The sequence below is a fragment of the Lentinus tigrinus genome (assembly GCF_003813185.1).
Source record: "Lentinus tigrinus ALCF2SS1-7 unplaced genomic scaffold L226scaffold_2, whole genome shotgun sequence".
Lineage (NCBI taxonomy): Eukaryota > Fungi > Basidiomycota > Agaricomycetes > Polyporales > Polyporaceae > Lentinus > Lentinus tigrinus.
In genome coordinates, this window is record NW_027137911.1 from 1,654,725 (window position 1) to 1,673,055 (window position 18,331).

Consider the following 18,331-nt stretch of genomic DNA (forward strand, 5'->3'; position numbering starts at 1 on the left):
GCGGCCGAGAGGGTCGGAGAGGTCAATAGATGAACTGTCTATGCTGAGCGTCCCACACGTCCCTACAAACCTACTCCTCGCCGTGTGAGTGTGTTCAGATACAATGTAGAAGGGCCACATGCGCACACCTGGCGCATCCAATCGCTATTCCAGAGTCAAGAGCGCCCACGAGCGTCAAAACCACAAATCCAAATTCAATCTCCGCCACGGCCCAAGGACGCGGGTCCCAGCACTTGAACGCCGAACAACACTTTGCTCCGCACCGCCTTCATCGTGCTCCTCGACGCGCTCGCCTGCGACGCGACGCACAGCACGCGCAGAGATCCTTTGTCGCTTTCGGCTGACATGGACTACGACGAATCTTCCGACATCCTGGGAGGACGGCTCCACGTCTCTCCTCCGCGTCCTTCTGTTTGGTCTGATCCAGGCCAGATCACGCTGTTGCTTGGGCTCGGGCTGGCCACGTTCTATGCATGGGTACGAGTGGCACCACACTATCGCCAATGGAGAGAAACTAGGTATCGAAAGTGCGTATTCGACCAACTCAATCCGTGTGCCACAGCTAATTGCGTATATGCGTTTAGAGCTATGCGCCGACGTCATGGCATCCCGGATGACGACAACCGGCCGTTCAATGTAGCCTATGCCGCCGCTCTACAGGCTCGCAAGGGCAAGGATGGGAGGGGAAGGGTTCCTTTGGAGGAGGGGGCCCCCGTTGCTTCACACGACGGCGAGCATGAACGATTGGCGGGAACAGGTATGCTGGACTATCTGTGCAAGTTCATACCCCCGCTCACTTCGCAACCACTGTCAGTACCTCAACATTTACCTCCACCGCCGTATGCGTCTGGTGCGCCTGGTGGTTACGGCAACCTCTACCCGGTGTTGGATCATGAACAGTCAGTACCGCCTTCAGTTGGTCATCCTTGTATTCATGTTGTCGCTCACCATATCGGCAGAGCTGTCTCCCGTCCAGACGCCACGTCTGCACATGCCCAACCAACATCCCCTTTCGTGTCGAGTGGTTCCTCTGAGCGCAAGTCCCGCGCAAATGGCGCCAAGGGACCGCTGGTCACGCGGTCATCGCATGGCAAGCACGCCCTCGACGGGGAAGGGGATTCCGAACCTGAGACGCAGGCGAAGAAGACCCGTTTGGAAGGAGACGAATTGATCGATGGAGACCAGGATGCGGGTTGGCATGGGCCGAGTGAAGATATGGATGTAGATGTCGTTCAGCCTGCCAAACGCGGATCGAAACGCGTCGCTAGTCTGGACGACGACGAGGGTCTTGCACATTCGCGCGGCGGCCGCCTCGACAAGAGGGCTCGCAAGGTCTCGATCGATAGGTCGCCTCAGTCTGCCGATGAGGACATGGACGAGGACGAGGAGGACCCCGAGAGGGTTGTGAGGGGCAAGAAGCGGGACAGGGCAGAGGCTGAGTCGACTTTTGGCGGTGACGACTCTATCTTGGATGACGACGAGAAACCCCAACGTCGCAGAAGAAGACGGAACGGGAGCAACAAGCTTGCGCAGGACTCTTCTCGCGGACAGAAACGCGGTCGCGACTCGCATTCTTATGACAGTGACGACTCCGACTCCGAGGTGCCGAGACGTCAAACCACTCGCAAGAAGCGCGGACGGCGGTCTCAGGACGAGATCATTCCGCTCTCTAATGATCCTCTGTGCAAGGGCAGGCGTATCGGTGAAGAGTGGGAGTCGAATGGCATACGGTTCAAGGTGGGACCAAACGGTCAGAGATTGCGGCAGGAGTTGGTGAAGAAATCAAGGTCCAGGTTCCCCATGGTGAGTGGACTTGCCAGTCTCTTGTCTTCCTTCGCTAACCTTGTCTTAGCCGAGCGATTCTCAGCATCCTGACCGCGGTGCGCACGTCGATGTTTATGTCGAAGTGTGGTTATCAGAAGAAGAGTACAACGCTGCGAAGGAACGTCACGAGTTGGCGTGGCAGGATGCACCCCCAACGCCACCAGAACCGCAAACTCCTGGTGATGTACCAGTGAGTGCATTATGGGACCATCTCACGGTGTTCGTTCGCTCATGCTGCTGCAGGATTCTCCCTCCAAGGCTGGGAAGAATCTGTTATGGTCGTCTACGATGTCGTCGCGCGAAAGCCCAAGTAAGAGGGGACCATTCAGGCAATCGGTTGTTACAAACGTTGGTCTTCGGTTGAACGTGTTCCCACCTGCGCCGGCACCTTCGACTCGTCGCATCTCTTCCGTCTACCAGGCACCAGCTTCACCCGCGGCCGAGAGTCCGAAGCTTCAGAAGTCGAAGTCGTACTCGAAGTGGGAGAAGCAGGACCTTGAAGCTGCGGCTATGTCCAAGATTCGTGCCCGGCAACAAGCTGCAGGGGCGAATAAGGCGTTGCCATTTGCCCCGTCGGCGCCGTCACTACTGAACACTGCTCCAGCCGCAGCCGCGTCAAAGGCAGCGGACAAGCCAGCAGCTCCAGCCGCACCATCTTTCAGTTTTGCCCCGTCATCAACGTCTACTACGAGCAAGCCAGCTGCACCTGAAGCGCCAAAGTTCAATGTTCCTGCCACTACCCCTGCGCCCACCGCCTCCTCAACGGAGCCAACGAAGCCTGCTGTGCCTTCCTTCTCCTTTGCGTCATCATCGACTCCGGCCACGGCGCCGACAGCGACCACTTCACAACCAGCAGCTGCACCGCAATCAGGTTCTTCCCTTCCGAACTTCTTCTCTAAACCTGCTACCCAGACTCCGGCACCCTCTGCTGCACCCACCACCACACCGTCTACGTCCGTCCCCAATTTCTTCGCCCCCAAGGTTCCTACCACTGCTCCTGGCCTAAGTGGAAGCACCGCTACAAGTGCCGCACAAGGTGGTCAAGCAACTAAATCCACATTCTCCTTTGGAGCCACTGCGTCCGCGCAATTGGGAGGAAGTGCCGCGCCATCTCCGTTTGGCAATACGACCAACGCCAGCGATAGTGCGAAGAGTGAGCAAACCAAGCCTGTTCCAGGAACTTCGTTACTCTCTCGGCTTGGTATGGGTCCACCCCCGTCACAACCTCCTTCCACCTCTACTCCGACGTTCTCGTTCGCCAAGCCTGACGCGGCACCCGCAACTGCTCCAACAGCTGGTTCCGAGGCCTCCAAGACTGGCTCTACCTCCTCTGGTGCACCCAAATTCAGCTTTGGTGTGACGTCGAAGCCATCAGCTGCCCCGGCTATGCCTGCACCCACTGCAAACGGAGCATCATCTACACCTGCGACTTCGACGCCTACGTTCGGTTTCGGTGCCGGGAGCAGTTCACAGCCCGCAGCTTCGAGTACGTCCAACGCATTTGGTGCCGCTGCGAACAAGGATGCGTCTGCCTCCTCTGCTCCTAAGTCCGCATTCTCGTTCGGTGGGAGCACGCCCTCCAGCAATGCTTTCGGTGGTGGCAACACGGCGTCGTCGACCCCTGCCGCGGCGTCGCCGTTCGGTGGTACATCGAACAACGCAGCGAAGCCGGCTGAGGCTCCGAAGTCGGCCTTCGCTTTTGGTGGTAGCACCCCAGCCACGAACGCGTCTCCTTTCGGTGCTTCGTCGTCGCCATTCGGCGCACCTGCGCCAGGTTCGAGTGACGCAGGGAAGCCCGCCGAGGCGCCCAAGTCTGCGTTCTCGTTTGGTGGTGGCAACACGACCTCCACCTCGACGCCGTCGTTCTTCGGTGGTGCCGCGAACAACGCACAGAAGACTGATGCGAAGACAGACGGACAGACGTCGAAACCTACCTTCTCGTTTGGTGGGTCTTCGTCGACGCCGGCGTTTGGGTCCTCTTCCACGCCGAGTGGGACGTCCGCTTTCGGGTCCTCATCGAAGCCTGCGACGTTTGGTGCGACGACCACGCCGTCTACGTCTGCATTCGGAGCGTCGACGACTCCTGCGGCGACGTCCGCATTCGGAGCATCGACGACCCCTGCGGCGACGTCCGCCTTTGGTGCCTCGTCCACACCGACGTCAGCCTTCGGTGCCTCATCGACGCCCGCATTCGGCGCGACCACCACGCCGGCTGCCCCTGCATCGGGAAGCAAGCCTACCTTCTCCTTCGGCTTTGGGTCATCGAACAACAGTGCTGCACCGTCCAGCACGCCCGCTGCTGGAAGTACCACGGAGAACAAACCCGCCTCCGCATTCAGCTTCGGCGCAACCCCCAGCAACAGCGCATCGACTCCTGCTTTCGGCTCTCAGCCCGCGAACGGTGCCAATGGTTCTGCGCCTTCACCCTTTGGCGCACCTTCGTCCAACTCGTCCGGTGGTGGTGCGTTCAGCTTTGGCGCATCCTCAGGAGCGTTCTCCTTCGGCTCGAATCAGGATGCCAAAAAGTAGACATACTATGCATATGCAACTCACCATCATTCCGGTCCACCTTCGCTTATTCTCTACCCACGTATATGGCCATTCCTTGTATTGTACATATTATACCTACTTCCCATGCATTTTCCTTGCATATTGAATTGTTGCCCATTGGTACATAATAGTGTAAGACTTGCATGTATCATGGTAGCATCTCATCGGTTTGTGAATCGCATAAGTATGTGCTCGGTTTTAAGTCTCCAATATCCACGTTCCTCTGGGCCTTCGCACATCTGGAGTGTCGTCCATTCCTCACTGCATGACCTGGAATGTAGAGGGTGGTCGAGAACCTAATACGAGGGTCTCTCGCAGTGGTGTTCAGCGGCCGCCAAATACACGTGAAAGCTTGAGAGGCTGGCGGACTGACGAGATGATACTCGACGTCTTATTACTTCCCCGCATCGTGGACGTCTGCGTACAGCACAACGACTAGAACTCGACTGCCCCACCATGCTGTCCAGCAGTAGGACTAGTAACAGTACTCCCCGTCGACCCAAACCTCCAGCGAAGGCTCGCAAGTCGACCCCGCTGAGCTTCACGCCGTCTGCCCCACCTCCGCCGTACTACGCTGGCCGTCTGGAAGACTTCCTTCTTGATTCGCCCATTCCAGTCACTGCACAGTTGATCAATTCCGCGGCTTCGAAGGCGGAGGGAATTGGGCTTCCAGGGACGCCAGGGATCGATGACTGGATGAACGAGAAGTCGCGGGAGGAGCTGTCGGGTCTGCTGCTCAAAGCAGACGGGATCATCAAGTCGCGCGAGACAGGTGCGCTATGAACTGCATTCTCTCCCACTGTCGCGACTGAGGCTGGGCGGACCATCGTAACACCCTCCATAGAGCTAAGCTTGACCTCCGCCCTGTGCAAGTCGCTGTACACGGACAACGTTACGCTCAAGTCGAAACATGAATCCCTTCTCGCTCGTCTGCCAGGGACACGGAGCTCAACACCCAGCAACTCGCGTCCTACTTCTCCTTTCCGTTTAGATGCCCCCTCTCTTGAGCAGTCCCCGTCGTACCCTGGGGTAGCGTTCCCCGGCTCTCCCACCGAGCCGAACCAGTCCCTAGCCATTCCCTCAATCCCGGCGCGACTGCGACGCACGCGCCGGGTCTCCGTGACCCCAGGAGAGCTTTCCATGCTCGCGGACCAGAACGCGGAGCTCATTGACAAGCTCGAGCAGCTGGAGGCTGAGTCGGTGAAAGCTGACCAGGCAGGGAAGCGGAAACTGCGCAAGCTCGAGCAGGAGATCCAGTCGCTACGCGAGGAGCTTGACAAAACACAGGCCCGCGGCATGGAGCTGGAAGAGCAGGCAAAGGCGGCAACCCATGCCGTCGCCGTGCAGAAGCGGAGGGAGGAGCGGGAGGCGCGGATGCAGGCCCTGAAGAGGTCGACGACGACTCCGCCGGGTTCGGCCGCGCCTGAGGAGGAGGTGAGGGACTTCGCGCCGCCGAATTGGCTATCGTCGCAGTCAAGCCCTATGAAGCGGTCCTTCAGTGCCTCGACGTCTGCGAGCACACACTCTATCGGATCCGACCAAGCATACGAGCTTGCGTTAGGTCTCACGCCGATGCAGGAGGAGGGCCCATCAGACCAGGATCCCGATTCGTACTTCCCGGATTCGCAGAGTTCCTCTTCAATTCACGATGAACCTCCTCAAGCCGAGTTTGCCATCGTGTCGCAGCTGCTTGCCAAGATCGGCGAGTTGGAACGGACCAACGCAGAGATCAAGGAGCAACAGCGCATGACCGATGAGCGGAGACGGGCTGCTCAGTGGGATGCTGAGAGCATCCGGCGGGTATATGACTGGTTGGATGAAGATGACGTCGACCTCGAAATTCAAGAAGAAGATAGCGATTCGCGGCCTCCGATTTCCAGCAAACTAGGTGTCGGAGAGTCCAACGGTACCATTCGCTTTAGCAGCATCCGGAGGACGATCGTGGGCGACATGCAACGACTGAAGTCCTCCGAGTCAGATATTTTCGCTGAGGGGATCTCGGGGGAGATGCAGAGCACTATGCGCGATGGCATCCTCAAGGGCGGCGCAGCACCCAAGGCGAGGAGGACTGTCGTTGGGCTGTTTGACCAGGATCCCGACACCAGCGCTGGTCGTCCTTCATGGGGCCAATACCCGCCCTCGCTCAGGGTCTCCCCTGCGTTCCGGTCCATGGACAATGACGTGTCCGGGTGGTCATCTTCCGCCAATGGTGGTGTGGTTCCTCCTTCCCCCACCATGAGCACCCTCCCGACGCCTCTCGAGGGTCCACACACCGGCCGGACATTAGGCAGTGAGCTCGGGAGCGAGTTCGGAGACGATTGGGCACAGCACGGGATCAACCACCACTTGCGCGCAAGCAGCCTTGCCGACCTTGCTGGGCTGTACTCCTCACCAGCTTCACCGAGTGAATCGGTCGCGGTCCTCCCTCCCATCGTATTCCCCAGCGCGGAAGAGCAAGAAGACTGGAACAGAGCCGGGCCCTCCACACCGCCCCCTCCGCCGAAGCTGCAGGTCGAGCCTCCAACACCTACCCCGGACAAGCTGCTGCGCTCGCCTGCAGCCACACGACAATTTCGGCTCTCGCAGACTGTCCGTTCGCGGACGAACCGCTGGGTCGAGGGCCGTTTTCAGCCTCCGCAGCAGCAGACGTCGCTCTCCGAACGAGCCATCAGCAAACGTCCGTCGCTGTCTACGCTCGGCCGCAAGTCCACTGCGAATCTGTTCAGCAAGACCGCCCCAGCCATCTTCAGCGACACGTTCGACAACGCCGTCGGGCAGATCAGACGCGTCACGAGTAGGGGAAGCTTCTCCCCGTTGGGATTTGGAGCAACCTCTAACTCAGGGCCTCCCGATGCCGGCCCTTCTTTAGACGAGCGCGGACAGGATGCAAGTTCTCGGGAGAACGTTGACGAGGATGCGCTTGAGGAGCATGAGGGGGACCGGTCAGTGTCTCTCAGACCGGAGGCGTCTATTGGCGACCCATTGGACAAGAAGCACGACGGCATCGTCGGGTTTGTGCTCGAGGCATGGCTGTGGCTGCAGTTCATCATTGTCGTCGCGCTGTTCTTGTGGGCGATGGCGAAGCGCGGGCCGAAGGTCGTCTTGGAGGCAGAGCGGCGGAGTGCTCACCGTGCAGCTCCCAAGTCATGATCAAGTCCGCTGCAGGTCTCATTGTTTTGGGTACTTCTTCCTAAGACTGTTAGCCATTGCATGAACCATTACTCTACCCTAAATCCGCTAGTCATGATCGTGATCGTATTGTATCACTCCTTGTGTACCCCTCAAACACTATATTTTGGGTATTTGGCCCAGACGTCCCCGTTCGTTCCCTGTTACGATACCCTCGCATTTTTCCCTCACTTGTATTTGTACCGGAGTACGCACGTAAATGACAGAACGCACTCTCACATCATCGAATGACGTATTCAGTCATGCGAAATTGGTGGTAAGAAAATCGGCCAGGGGTCCACAATAGCAGACAATTGACAGTATACAATCATGCTACATCGTTGTTGTAGGCTGCATGCGATGGGCGTTACATGTATCGTTACAGTCAGAGTGTGATAGACTTCTGTTTTGCTACAGGTGTGCGGTTTTGGCTTAAGCGGCGACGGACAGGTTGGCAACACCCTCCGCGGCCTCGTCGATACCGCTCTCGACGAGCTTCGTAATCTAGTGAGTGCGATTATATATCAGGATACCATCGGATATAGGAGTCGGAGCGAAATGTAACGTACCTTGCCAATGGCCACGGTCTTACCCTCATCTCGGAGCGTGAACCGTCCAAGCTGCGGGTAGTCTGAGAAGCGCTCGACACAGACTGGCTCGGAAGTCTCGATGAGAGCAACGATCTTTTGGCCCCTCTTGGCAAACTGTGGCGGCTTCCTTGACTTACGGCCCGTAGCCTTGTCAAAGTAGTGCAAGAGCGCCTAAAGTGATGCCAATCTCAGTGAGTGCTCACTTGCGTGAAGAGCCACTATGACAGATACGCACGGCAAGGGTGACCTCTTCCGACAACGTATGACAATGCATAACCGCCGAGTAACCCGCACAGATGATGTTCTTGTGATCGAGGATGGCAAGCTGCGCCTCAAACTGGCGCACGGCATGAATGGGGTTCGAGGGGCTGGTGAGCACGAATCCGGGACTGATATCTTCGTCGTCGACGCCGCGCAGACGGATGCGGACGTTGTCTCCGCACAAGGCTGATGTGACTTCGTCCTCCATTTCGTTGTAAATCGCCGAAACTTCGACCAGGTTCTTGTTCGGCATGAGCAAGAGCGTGTCGCCCTTGCGCAAGAGACCTGACTCGACCTTGCCAACGACGATCGTCCCCATGTCCTTGTACTTCTCCGACACCGGCATCATGAGCGGCGCGTTTATCTTGCGGTCAACCATCGGCATCTTGTCGAGGTGCTCGAGGAGTGAAGGGCCACTGATATGGAGCTGGTCAATACCGAATCCGAGAGATCGCATACCCAAGATACTCACTCCCACCAAGGCGCAACGCTCTTGGATATCCTGTCCTTCAAGTTGGCACCAGTGTACGCAGAGACAGGGATGAAGGTGACGTCCGTCTTGATGTTGAACCCTGCCGCTTTGATGAATGGCGTAAGCTTGTCCTTGATTTCGTCGTAGCGGGACTTCTGCCAATCCACCGTCGAGTCGTCCATCTTGTTGATGACACAGATGACCTTCTGCACACCCGCCGTCTTGACCAGCATGATGTGCTCTCGCGTCTGTCCGCCCTTCTCGAATCCAGTTTCGAACTCACCCTTGCGGGCGGAGATGACGAGGATCGCGACGTCTGCCTGCGCGGCGCCGGAGATCATGGAAGGCACGAAGGTCTTGTGGCCGGGCGCGTCGAGAATCGTGTATCGCCGCGAATCTGTCTCGAAGTACGCGCGGCCGACTTCGACAGTCTTGCCCTTCGCGCGCTCCTGGGGAGTCGAATCGAGTGCCCACGAGAGGTACCAGGAGTCACGGCCTGCCTCCTTCGCCTCGCGCTCGTACTTCTCCATGGTACGCTTGTCGACCATGCCACAGAGGTACAGCAGGTTTCCGCCCATCGTACTCTTGCCAGCATCGACGTGCCCGATGAACACGATGTTGAGGTGCTCCTTGGCTGATCGGCAAGAGATCCGTTTAGCAACCAATCGCGAGACACATCGTCCGGTGACATACCGTGTCCGTACAGATCTTTTAGTACTTCCTCGTCCACAGCGTTACGGACGTCTTGTGCTATTGTAGCGGCATCTGTTTTTGCACGCTCGAGAGTGAAGGACTTGCTTGAAGCAGAGGGGGTAGGGGTGGAAGCAGCGGCAGGTTTGGCAGGCTCAGCGGCAGGGGGAGCATCTGCCTTCGCAGGGGTAGGGGCACTGGGAGCGGGTGCAGGAGAAGGGGCGGGTTTGGACCCCCCGATGTTCAGGGAGACAGTAGCAGTCTGTGAAGGTGCTGTGGACGCAGGAGGAGCAGGCTTCGATCCACCGATGTTCAAAGAGATCGTAGGAGGCGGCGCGGGGGCCTCTGTTTGCGGAGGGCGTTCTAAAGGGGCGGGAGGAGGTTGCGCAGGCTGTTGCTGAGGCACGCGGAATGCCTGGCCAGGGACGAAACTGAAGGCGTTCGCGTTGAGTTTGCTCATTGCTACAATTCGTGAAGTAGAACAGGTGAATCAGAGAGATCAAAAATCAGTAGAGAGGTCGTCTAATAGAGTACAAGCCCGAGATGGTGGTGGTGGTGGTAGCGGACGGAGAGGCAGTCACCTCGTCCACAAGTTTTCTGCCGCTTGTCCGCTCCGGCGATCACTCATCTCGACTCGACACTCGCTACCGACGACCGCTGCCTCCCCACTTGATTGCTCAGACACTTTGAGCGATTGCTCGCTCCAGATAACGAGTACATGCTGTAACATTCAAAGGACTCGAAGGAGTGTCGATATCTCGCAAATGCTCAGATGATTGTGCCAAGTACTCTACTCTATCATGTATGTCGTCTCTGCCTTGACATGCTGCCCCTTGGATCCGCGATATCTTCATCATTCACTCAGCCTCAGCGAGGTGATTTTTGCTCTAGGCTGCTGTAGAGTTAAGAGAGCATGTTACTAGTCGTTGTACCGTACATAAGCAAGTCTTACTCGCCGAAAGCGCCGAGTATGCGATCATAGAGGCTGCGCCGCCGAAGGGTTCCCCGAACCACAACTTACCTGTAACCCTCTGCGCATTCTTCTCCTCCGCTTCATGGCTGCAGAACCAGACAAGTATCTTGAGGTCCTCAAAGTTTCCTACGACTATGAGCCACAAGCCGACGCCGAGGACGAGATAGCAATCAAGGAGAACCAGCTTCTCTTTCTCCTCGAGCGCACCGACGAAGAGTGCGATGATCCCCTTTCGGAGTCGTTTTCCGAACTCACATAGTCTCCAGCTGGTGGAAAGTCAAGGTCAAGCCCGAATCGCAAGAGGACGAGAGTCCTTCCGGGCTCGTACCTGCCGCCTACGTCGAGCCGGTTCGTTACCACACACTGCCTGAGTACGGCGTCCAACTCACAGCGCAACCTCGCAGGCCGACCCCATACAAGTAGTCAAGGTCCTATACGATTACGATGCTGCAGAACCTACGGAGCTCACCGTCAAGGAGGATGAGATCCTGAACGTTTATGCCAAGGACGAGGATTGGTTGTTGGTGTCGAGCCGCTCGGAGGAAGGGAGGATAGGGTATGTTCCCGGTAACTACGTCGAAGAGGTATATCTTCAAAGCTGGAAACCGCTCTCGGACTCTGATCTTCTTGCCTTCAGACTGACGGAGACAGCGAGGCTCCTGCTGCCGCACCCGCTTCGACCTCCATATCGTCAATTGTCGTGCCCGACTCGGTGAGTGCTGCTGTGGCTACAGCTAATTCTATTTGCTTGACACGGGGTGACGTTTGCCACCACTCCATTTGTATGTTCAGCCTCCACAACCCACACGGCCAGTCAGCACATACGTCGACCCGGCAGATCGGGTCGCTGCGGCCTCTAACAAGGCGCAAGCTGACTCCATTCAAACATGGTCCGTCGCCGAAGTCGATGCGAAGGGAAAGAAGAAGAAGGGCACCCTTGGCATCGGCAACGGCGCTATGTTCTTTGCGAGCGAGTCGGATAAGGTGCGTTCCATCTTATCTCAACAGTCTCCACACCCTTGGCCCACACCATGTTCTGCAGACCCCCGTTCGCAAGTGGCAGACATCGGATATTCAATCCGTCAAGCATGAGAAGTCCAAGCATGTTCACATCGACGTAGGAGGTCCGGATGCTGCGAACCTCCATTTCCATGCAGGCTCCAAAGATACCGCGGAAGAGATTATGGCGAAACTCGAGTCCTCTCGTGCGCTCGCGAACGGCGGTGCTCCGGCCACGAATGGCACTGCATCACCCCCGCCGGCGGAAGAACCCATCGAACGCCCGCGCAGTAGTGCACAGAAGTCCGTGCACTTTGCGCAGGATGAGCCAGAAGAGATTCCACCCGAGACATACGAGGAAGAGGAGGCGGAGGAAGAGCAACCCCACGCAGCTCCTGAAGAGGATATTGCGGCGAGTGACGGTGCTGGAGCAGTTGCACTGTACGATTTCACTGCCGATGGGGAGGATGAGCTGAGTGTGCAAGAGGGAGAGGGTCTCGTAGTGCTGGAGCGAGATAGCGAGGAGTGGTGGAAGGTCAGGAACGCTCGAGGCGAGGAGGGTGTCGTGCCTGCGAGCTATGTTGAGGTTAGTGTGTTTCTGGATATCATTGTCTTCGTTGCTCAAGCTCCACTGCTAGCTTGTTGGGGGCGGAGCCGCTGCCCCGCCGGCTCCTTCGCGTGCAGCGGAAAGTGCTGTTGCCGCCGCGGCCGCGAAGAAGGCCGCCCAGGAAGCTGCTGAACGCGAAGAGGAAGAGCGTCAAGCAGAGGCGGAGCGCGAACAGGCTGAGAAGGAGCGCAAGAAGCAGGAGGCGGAGCAGCGTGCAAAGGCGGCTGCAGCGGCTGCAGAGGCAGACAGGAAGCGTCGCGAGCGGGAGCGCGAGAAGCAGAAGGAGAAGGAGCGCGCCATTGCAGAGGAGGAAGCACGCCGGAAGAAGCTGGCGGAACAGGCCCGCGCAGCAGACAGGAAGAGTGTCGAGAAGAGTCGATCGTCCAGCGACAACAGACGTGAGTCAGTCATCAGGGTTTCTACTTTGATCTTCTAATATTCGATGCAGGTGGTCCTCCGCCTGACACATTGCGCGAATGGCGGGACCGAACGGGTCAGTTCCGCGTTGACGCTGCGTTCCTGGGGTTCGCCAACGGCAAGCTCAGGCTACACAAGGTCAACGGTGTCGTCATTGAGGTTCCGGCCGAGAAGATGTCGGAGGAGGACCTGCGGTATGTGCAGAAACTCACGAACAAACACAAGAACAGCTCTTCGTCGCATCGCAAGTCAGACGACGACGACAACGTTCCGCTCGAGTTGCGCAGGAAGTCCATGATTGAGGCCAAGGCCACTTCTCCCCCGAAGGCTCCTGCCCAGCCGAAGCCGAAAGGCCCAACTATCGACTGGTTCGAGTTCTTCCTCAATGCTGGCTGCGACATTGATGATTGTACGCGGTACGCATCTTCGTTTGAGCGGGACAAGATGGACGAGGCCGTTCTTCCGGACATCACGGAGGATACCATGCGCAGGCTTGGTCTGCGTGAAGGTGACATCATTCGGGTCAAGAAAGCCATCGAGCAGCACAAGCCGAAGCCTAGCAACAATGTTATCAGGGAGGAACAGTTGCGGAAGGACGAGGAACTTGCACGACAGCTTCAGGCTGAGGAGAACTCCAGCTTGAAGTCAAGGAGTCCAGCGCCGAACCTGTTCGCAGGATCAAACGGTGAGCTCAAGAACATGCGCCGCGGTCGTCCCCAGCCCAGCAAGAGCGTACCCACAAGTGTGGATCTGCAGTCCATCTCCACCGCTTCCGACCAGATCAAGCGCACCGGATCTCCTATAGTCGCAAGTCCTGAAGGCATTCAGCAGTCGAACTCGAGCCCTGCGCAACTCCCACCAAAGACGACGACACCCAGCGGGTTCGACGACGATGCATGGACCAACCGTTCGACGAAGCCCATTGCTCCTACACCCCCTGCTCGCGCCCCGTCTGCGCCACCTGCACCACCTGCACCACCTGCACCTCCGGCCTCATCCGCTGCGCCAACTGTCGCTATCAGCCCGCCTCCCGCTCGTGCTGCTTCTGTCGCTTCTGGCGCTCCCGCTCAACAGGCAGCTGCTCCCAATCCTGCCAAGGCCGGTGACGACGACATCTTCAACCAGCTTGCGCGCATCGCCAACATGCGTGTCAGCAGCCCAGCCGCACCACAACCTGCACCCGCCATCACTGCCGCCGTACCTCAGCGCGCGCCATCAGCGTCGATGTCACCTCCCATCGCAACTCCTGTCGGGTTCGCAACTGGTATGGGCATGGGTTCGTCCCCCGTACCTATGGGCCAAGCATTGCAGGCGCAGCAGACAGGGATGTATTCTTCGTCTTCCCCGATCAACGGGCCGCGCGGACCGTTCGCGCCGGTACCCGCGAACCAGGCGTTGCTACAGCCTCTGGTCCCGACTACGACTGGATTCTCCGGCTTCGTCCCTACACGTCCGAGCTCGTCTCCGTCTCCCTTCGCGAATCCTCCGGGATCATCACCATCTCCCTTCGCGAATCCGGTTCCACAGCAGCCATCTCTGCTCCCGCAACAGACCGGTTACCCGGGCGCGGCACCATCTATGATGTCTCAACCCACCGGCTTCCAGCCCCAAGGATTCATGTCTCAGCCCACCGGCATGTCAAGTGGAAATTTTGGCAGTATTGGCATGCAATCCGTACCTTCGTTCCAACCCTCGCCTAGCTTCACACCGGTGCAGACGAGTAAGTTTACACGCACTCCACTGTCGAACGTTGGTCTGACTCCACTACGCAGACCCGACGGGCTTCAACCCTATACAGAGCAGTAAGTACCGCGTATGCAATTCTGTGCACGCATGAGTGATTTACCTTTGTGACAGATCCGACAGGATTCAATCCTGGCTACGGACAGTCTCCGTTCGGAGGTAACGGCTTCAACGCCTCAGCGCCACCGCCGCCTGTACCCCCAATGCCTTCCCAGCCATCCGTCAGTACGAACCCGGCGAATATTTTCGCGCAAATGAAGAGTGGTACGTTTGCTCAGGATGATGCTCCTCAGACGGCGGACAAGTACGACGCACTGCGCCCTAATCGTGAGTGTCTTCGTTCAGAAACCCGGACGGAAGGCTAATGCAATAACACCAGCTACTCCTCTCACTGTCCAGGCGACTGGCTGGGGAGGTTTCGGTGGTGGTATGAACGGCTACCAGGGAGGCTATGGCTACCAGTGATATTTAAGATCGATTTTAGCATCGCTACTACACTACTACAACGATTACATCTTGCCTCTCTTCCTTGGTTTCACGGTTCCAGGACGGAATTCTTGGAACGCTGGTAAATATTGATACGTATACCCGTCAACGACGATATACAGCCTCGCACGCGATGTACGAGATCATGGACTCCCCAGTCGCAGTACTCTCCCTCACGTCTCTTTGCTTCTTCAATCGCAGTCCTCTCCTTCACATCGTCCGTCTCTTGTAATTGAATATCGTAAGTATGCTAGGCTGCGTAGAAACGTATAGTGTTATCTCTGTGTGATTTGGAGGGCCATTCTACTGTTCGCGGATCATCCAGTCACGAAGACTAAGCTCAGAACAACAGGCACTTGGCGTAGTGTCTCGTCAGTGCGGATTTAATCTCGCCGCGGAGGACCGACTGCACGATCAGCTCTCCGCAACGATAGCAGAAATGTCTGATAGAGTATTAGCACATTTCCGCTTGGCTCATCGGACGCAGACTTACACGTTGCAACCTGGCGACATGCACTGAAGGGGGTAAAATGAGTATTGTTGTGACTTCCACCCGAGTTCAAATACTCACAGTCATATGATTGCACCCCTCGATCTTCTCTGCAGGTGTCTGGCATCCTGAGCGAAGGAACAAGATCACGCGATGAGCGCATGGAGGAAGGGGTGCAGAATCAGTGGAAGAGAATCTCACCAGGACAATGTTTCCAGCCGCGAAGGTCCATGAGGTGGTTCAGTTCGGACGAACCGTCGCAGGAGTGCTTGGGCCCGCCGATGTCAATCGCTTGCGAGCACGCCTTGCACCAGGCGTATCCGCAACCAGGGAGCGGACAGACGATCTCCTGAACTTCCTGGTACTCAGTCTTGTCGACGAATATGGTCTGAACGCATCTGGATGGATGTGATAAGCATTGTGTGCCGGAATGACTCGCCGATACTCTCACTTCCGGCAGTGTATGATGGTTGAAAAGCTAGCGAGCTGCATTTCGTCGAATATTGCATAGTCCTTGTCCTCAAGACCGAGCTGCTGAATGGCTACGTCGTCGATCTCTACTCACGGAAGTATCAGCGATGATCCAGTCTGCGCAGGAGGTCCAGAAGGACAAGCACCTACCTCCTGGCTCCAACTGGCCTTTTCCCGCCATACACGTAGGACACAGGATAGGGTGACGGTGGTCTCTGATCTTCGAGACCGCCCAATCCCTCAAGCATGGCCGGCAGTACGAGTGGCCACAGGATACCACTCGAGCGACGCTGTCTTCCTGGAAGCGATCCATACATATCCCACAGTCGAAGAATGTGGGCTGGGTGTCCTTCAAACGCCGAAAGTCTCGATCTAGTTGCTTGTTCTCCTCGTCGAAGTCGCGCTGCATCTGAGCGGCCAGGGGATCGACGCGGATGGGTTCTTCGTTGCGCGGAGAATACGGCCCTGACCTGGGCGCAGCTAGCGGGGGGGATGCAACGCGGCCGTGAGCGACAGAACGCGGAGTGCCCAGGGGGTTCTGAGGAGCATTGGGATTCATGGCTCGAGTGCTGGGTGGTGGTTCTGCGCGAGACGCGTGTATACCATTCATCTTATGCCCATCTGCCTTCTTCAGCTCCTCGATCATCTCCTCGAGCTCCTGCTGTTTGTCCTCCAAGTCTGAGACCTCTTCGCTGAGATGTTTGTTGTCCATCTCTAAGGTCTGGTTTCGCGACTCGAGTTCCTGCATACGCGCCTGCAAGTGTAGAACCTGCAGACTTGCATCCAGCGCGACTTCTGCCCATTGGGCATTAGCAAGCACCCACTCGGAGGCCAGGAAAATTTCGCCGGACGCATGGGCCAGCAACTGCGCTTGCCACTGGATGCTACTGTCTGACAGTAGGCTGTCGTCGAAGCGCAGCAGTTCCGTGAGGTAGGCAGCTGTAGAGTCGAGGGAATTTTTGAAAATGAAGGCCGCGCCGCGCGCATGCTTGTGTGGGCGGGGATGGGAGTCGAAGAGGACGAAGAGCTCAATGGGCGCGCGGGCAAGGTAGAAGCATGCGATGATCTCGGGAGGACGAGTGATTATGACGCAGGAAGAAGCGGTGTATCGCTTCGAACACTCGACGGTTGTTCTAGCAAAAGGTTTCAACATGGAGTTGTCTATGGCAACCGGACGAAAGGACCTACGCGAGAAGTTGTTTGAAGTACTCAAACGTCGGTCGGCCGTAGTTCGAGTTCACAGACTTGAGAGACTTGGAAAAGACTGGAGCTTTGTGGATCTCGTCGACAGCGAGGTGAGTAGAGCTGGTCCATGTTAGGCATGGTTGCAGGACCTCCTGCGGTACCTATCGTTAGCGCACGCCGGACGGATCCTGCACGAACAGCTGCGAAAGAACGCTACCTCGAGGAACTCGCGCCTCATGAGTTCTTCTACTAGCTGCGAAGTCCCCAGCCCCGCCGCATGGAGCCCGAGTACCATCCGAGCACAATTGAGAGCTGCGATCCCGCACGCGGAAACCCCGCCGCCGGCCTGGCTGTACTGACTGCGTCCCGGATGTGTCACGATGTACTCCTCAAACTCGCCCGCGACGACTCTGGCTAAATCCGCCACATGGTTGTATCCATCGTCTTGCATGTCCTTGTACGAGTCTGTTCACCGGAATGCGTGCACCAGAGGTATTGAGCTCTAATGTCGGAGGCTACTGAGGAGGAGTTAGGGATTGCAGGTGGAAACGACGTGCCTCTAGTATATCTCAGGCTGCGCCGACGGTCATCCTGTCCTGCAGCACAGGTGCCTCGTGACTGATTGACTGCGCGTGTCTTGGACTCGAAACCAGTGCAGGCATCCTCCTTTCACGAGAAGCGAAGGTAAGGTGGCAGACTCAGCTGGCTTGAGCAGAGTTACGAATCTAGACGCCCATGTATACTTACCGCAGCAGTTAACGTAAGTATCTTCAATCTTCCGACTGATCCCCATCTCAGCGGAATCAGTGACATCGACCTCCTAGCAATCCGTTATTTGCCAGGTATCGCAACACATAACTTCACTGCTGTAGTGTAGTGCTGACCACGAGTTTTTCAGGCAGTCGTAACCTCACCTTGAACATCGGGGGGTGGCGACACTCTGACGTGGTTGAAGGACCTGTTCCTCGCCGTTGAATAGAGAAGTCAATAACTAACAAAATAGCGTGATCCGCGCTATCTCGTGCACTACACAAGTTCATTCTCGGACCGTTTTGCCTCGGTTCGAGCCACGCGTTAGAGATACCATGGGCAAAGGCAGGTCACGTACTTACGTCCGATATTCAGGTAGTTCTCGCCAAGGGGGCCGAGACCGAGTCTCCCCTTCAGCTGGGTAATTATGTTTCTTATGAAAAGGTAGAGCTATCTGCAATTCAGTAAGTGTCAGTAATTTGCACTCCTGGTGGAGGAATACGGAGGGAGGAGTCGCGTGGAACTGACGCCTCATCTTCATGGCTCGGCACGGGACCGCGTCGTGCTGGGCATTACCGCAGCAGCGTCCTTTGTGAGCTCCTCCTCCGCCTTATTCACGCGTTTGCGCCAGAAGTCAATCATTTCCGCATTCTGT

General features: G+C 57.2%; 4 protein-coding genes across 4 annotated transcripts; 2 read left to right on the top strand and 2 right to left on the bottom strand.

Annotated features, from left to right (window-relative positions):
- Positions 1-113: 113 nt before the first annotated feature.
- L226DRAFT_499447 (uncharacterized protein) lies at positions 114-7,524 on the top strand (the record flags this gene model as incomplete). Its single annotated transcript, XM_067677722.1, has 7 exons — positions 114-527; positions 585-757; positions 815-1,803; positions 1,853-2,014; positions 2,068-4,349; positions 4,848-5,146; positions 5,219-7,524. The coding sequence occupies exons 1-7, from the start codon at positions 346-348 to the stop codon at positions 7,522-7,524; spliced, it is 6,393 nt and encodes a 2,130-aa protein (XP_067541845.1). The 5' UTR covers positions 114-345.
- Positions 7,525-7,626: 102 nt separating this feature from the next.
- Positions 7,627-10,130, bottom strand: L226DRAFT_549906 (eukaryotic polypeptide chain release factor 3). The gene is made up of 5 exons (XM_067682712.1): positions 9,559-10,130; positions 8,866-9,499; positions 8,368-8,809; positions 8,112-8,303; positions 7,627-8,046 (listed from the first exon to the last, which is right to left on the bottom strand). Exons 1-5 carry the CDS (start codon positions 10,013-10,015, stop codon positions 7,975-7,977), a joined length of 1,797 nt encoding a protein of 598 aa, XP_067541846.1. The 5' UTR covers positions 10,016-10,130; the 3' UTR covers positions 7,627-7,974.
- A 365-nt stretch (positions 10,131-10,495) lies between these two features.
- On the top strand, positions 10,496-15,093 carry L226DRAFT_499451 (uncharacterized protein). Its single transcript, XM_067677723.1, has 11 exons — positions 10,496-10,744; positions 10,795-10,876; positions 10,933-11,112; positions 11,166-11,240; positions 11,321-11,512; positions 11,571-12,113; positions 12,166-12,532; positions 12,583-14,271; positions 14,324-14,353; positions 14,409-14,621; positions 14,674-15,093. Exons 1-11 carry the CDS (start codon positions 10,611-10,613, stop codon positions 14,757-14,759), a joined length of 3,591 nt encoding a protein of 1,196 aa, XP_067541847.1. The 5' UTR covers positions 10,496-10,610; the 3' UTR covers positions 14,760-15,093.
- L226DRAFT_133604 (uncharacterized protein) lies at positions 14,940-17,655 on the bottom strand. The gene is made up of 9 exons (XM_067672280.1): positions 17,484-17,655; positions 17,144-17,391; positions 16,930-17,078; positions 15,892-16,874; positions 15,722-15,827; positions 15,472-15,668; positions 15,352-15,398; positions 15,274-15,296; positions 14,940-15,223 (listed from the first exon to the last, which is right to left on the bottom strand). The coding sequence occupies exons 2-9, from the start codon at positions 17,375-17,377 to the stop codon at positions 15,121-15,123; spliced, it is 1,842 nt and encodes a 613-aa protein (XP_067541848.1). The 5' UTR covers positions 17,378-17,391; positions 17,484-17,655; the 3' UTR covers positions 14,940-15,120.
- Positions 17,656-18,331: the final 676 nt, after the last annotated feature.

Coding starts and splice junctions, on each gene's coding strand:
- L226DRAFT_549906 (XM_067682712.1), bottom strand. CDS start 10,015: ATGAGCAAACTCAACGCGAACGCCTTCAGTTTCGTCCCTGGCCAGGCA. Junction 9,500..9,558: donor AAAAGATCTGTACGGACACG/GTATGTCACCGG, acceptor CTTGCCGATCAG/CCAAGGAGCACCTCAACATC. Junction 8,047..8,111: donor AGACCGTGGCCATTGGCAAG/GTACGTTACATT, acceptor CGCACTCACTAG/ATTACGAAGCTCGTCGAGAG.
- L226DRAFT_133604 (XM_067672280.1), bottom strand. CDS start 17,377: ATGCAAGACGATGGATACAACCATGTGGCGGATTTAGCCAGAGTCGTC. Junction 17,079..17,143: donor TGAGGCGCGAGTTCCTCGAG/GTAGCGTTCTTT, acceptor TAGGTACCGCAG/GAGGTCCTGCAACCATGCCT. Junction 16,875..16,929: donor TACTTCAAACAACTTCTCGC/GTAGGTCCTTTC, acceptor ACCTTTTGCTAG/AACAACCGTCGAGTGTTCGA.
- L226DRAFT_499451 (XM_067677723.1), top strand. CDS start 10,611: ATGGCTGCAGAACCAGACAAGTATCTTGAGGTCCTCAAAGTTTCCTAC. Junction 10,877..10,932: donor CTGCCGCCTACGTCGAGCCG/GTTCGTTACCAC, acceptor GCAACCTCGCAG/GCCGACCCCATACAAGTAGT. Junction 14,354..14,408: donor CTTCAACCCTATACAGAGCA/GTAAGTACCGCG, acceptor CCTTTGTGACAG/ATCCGACAGGATTCAATCCT.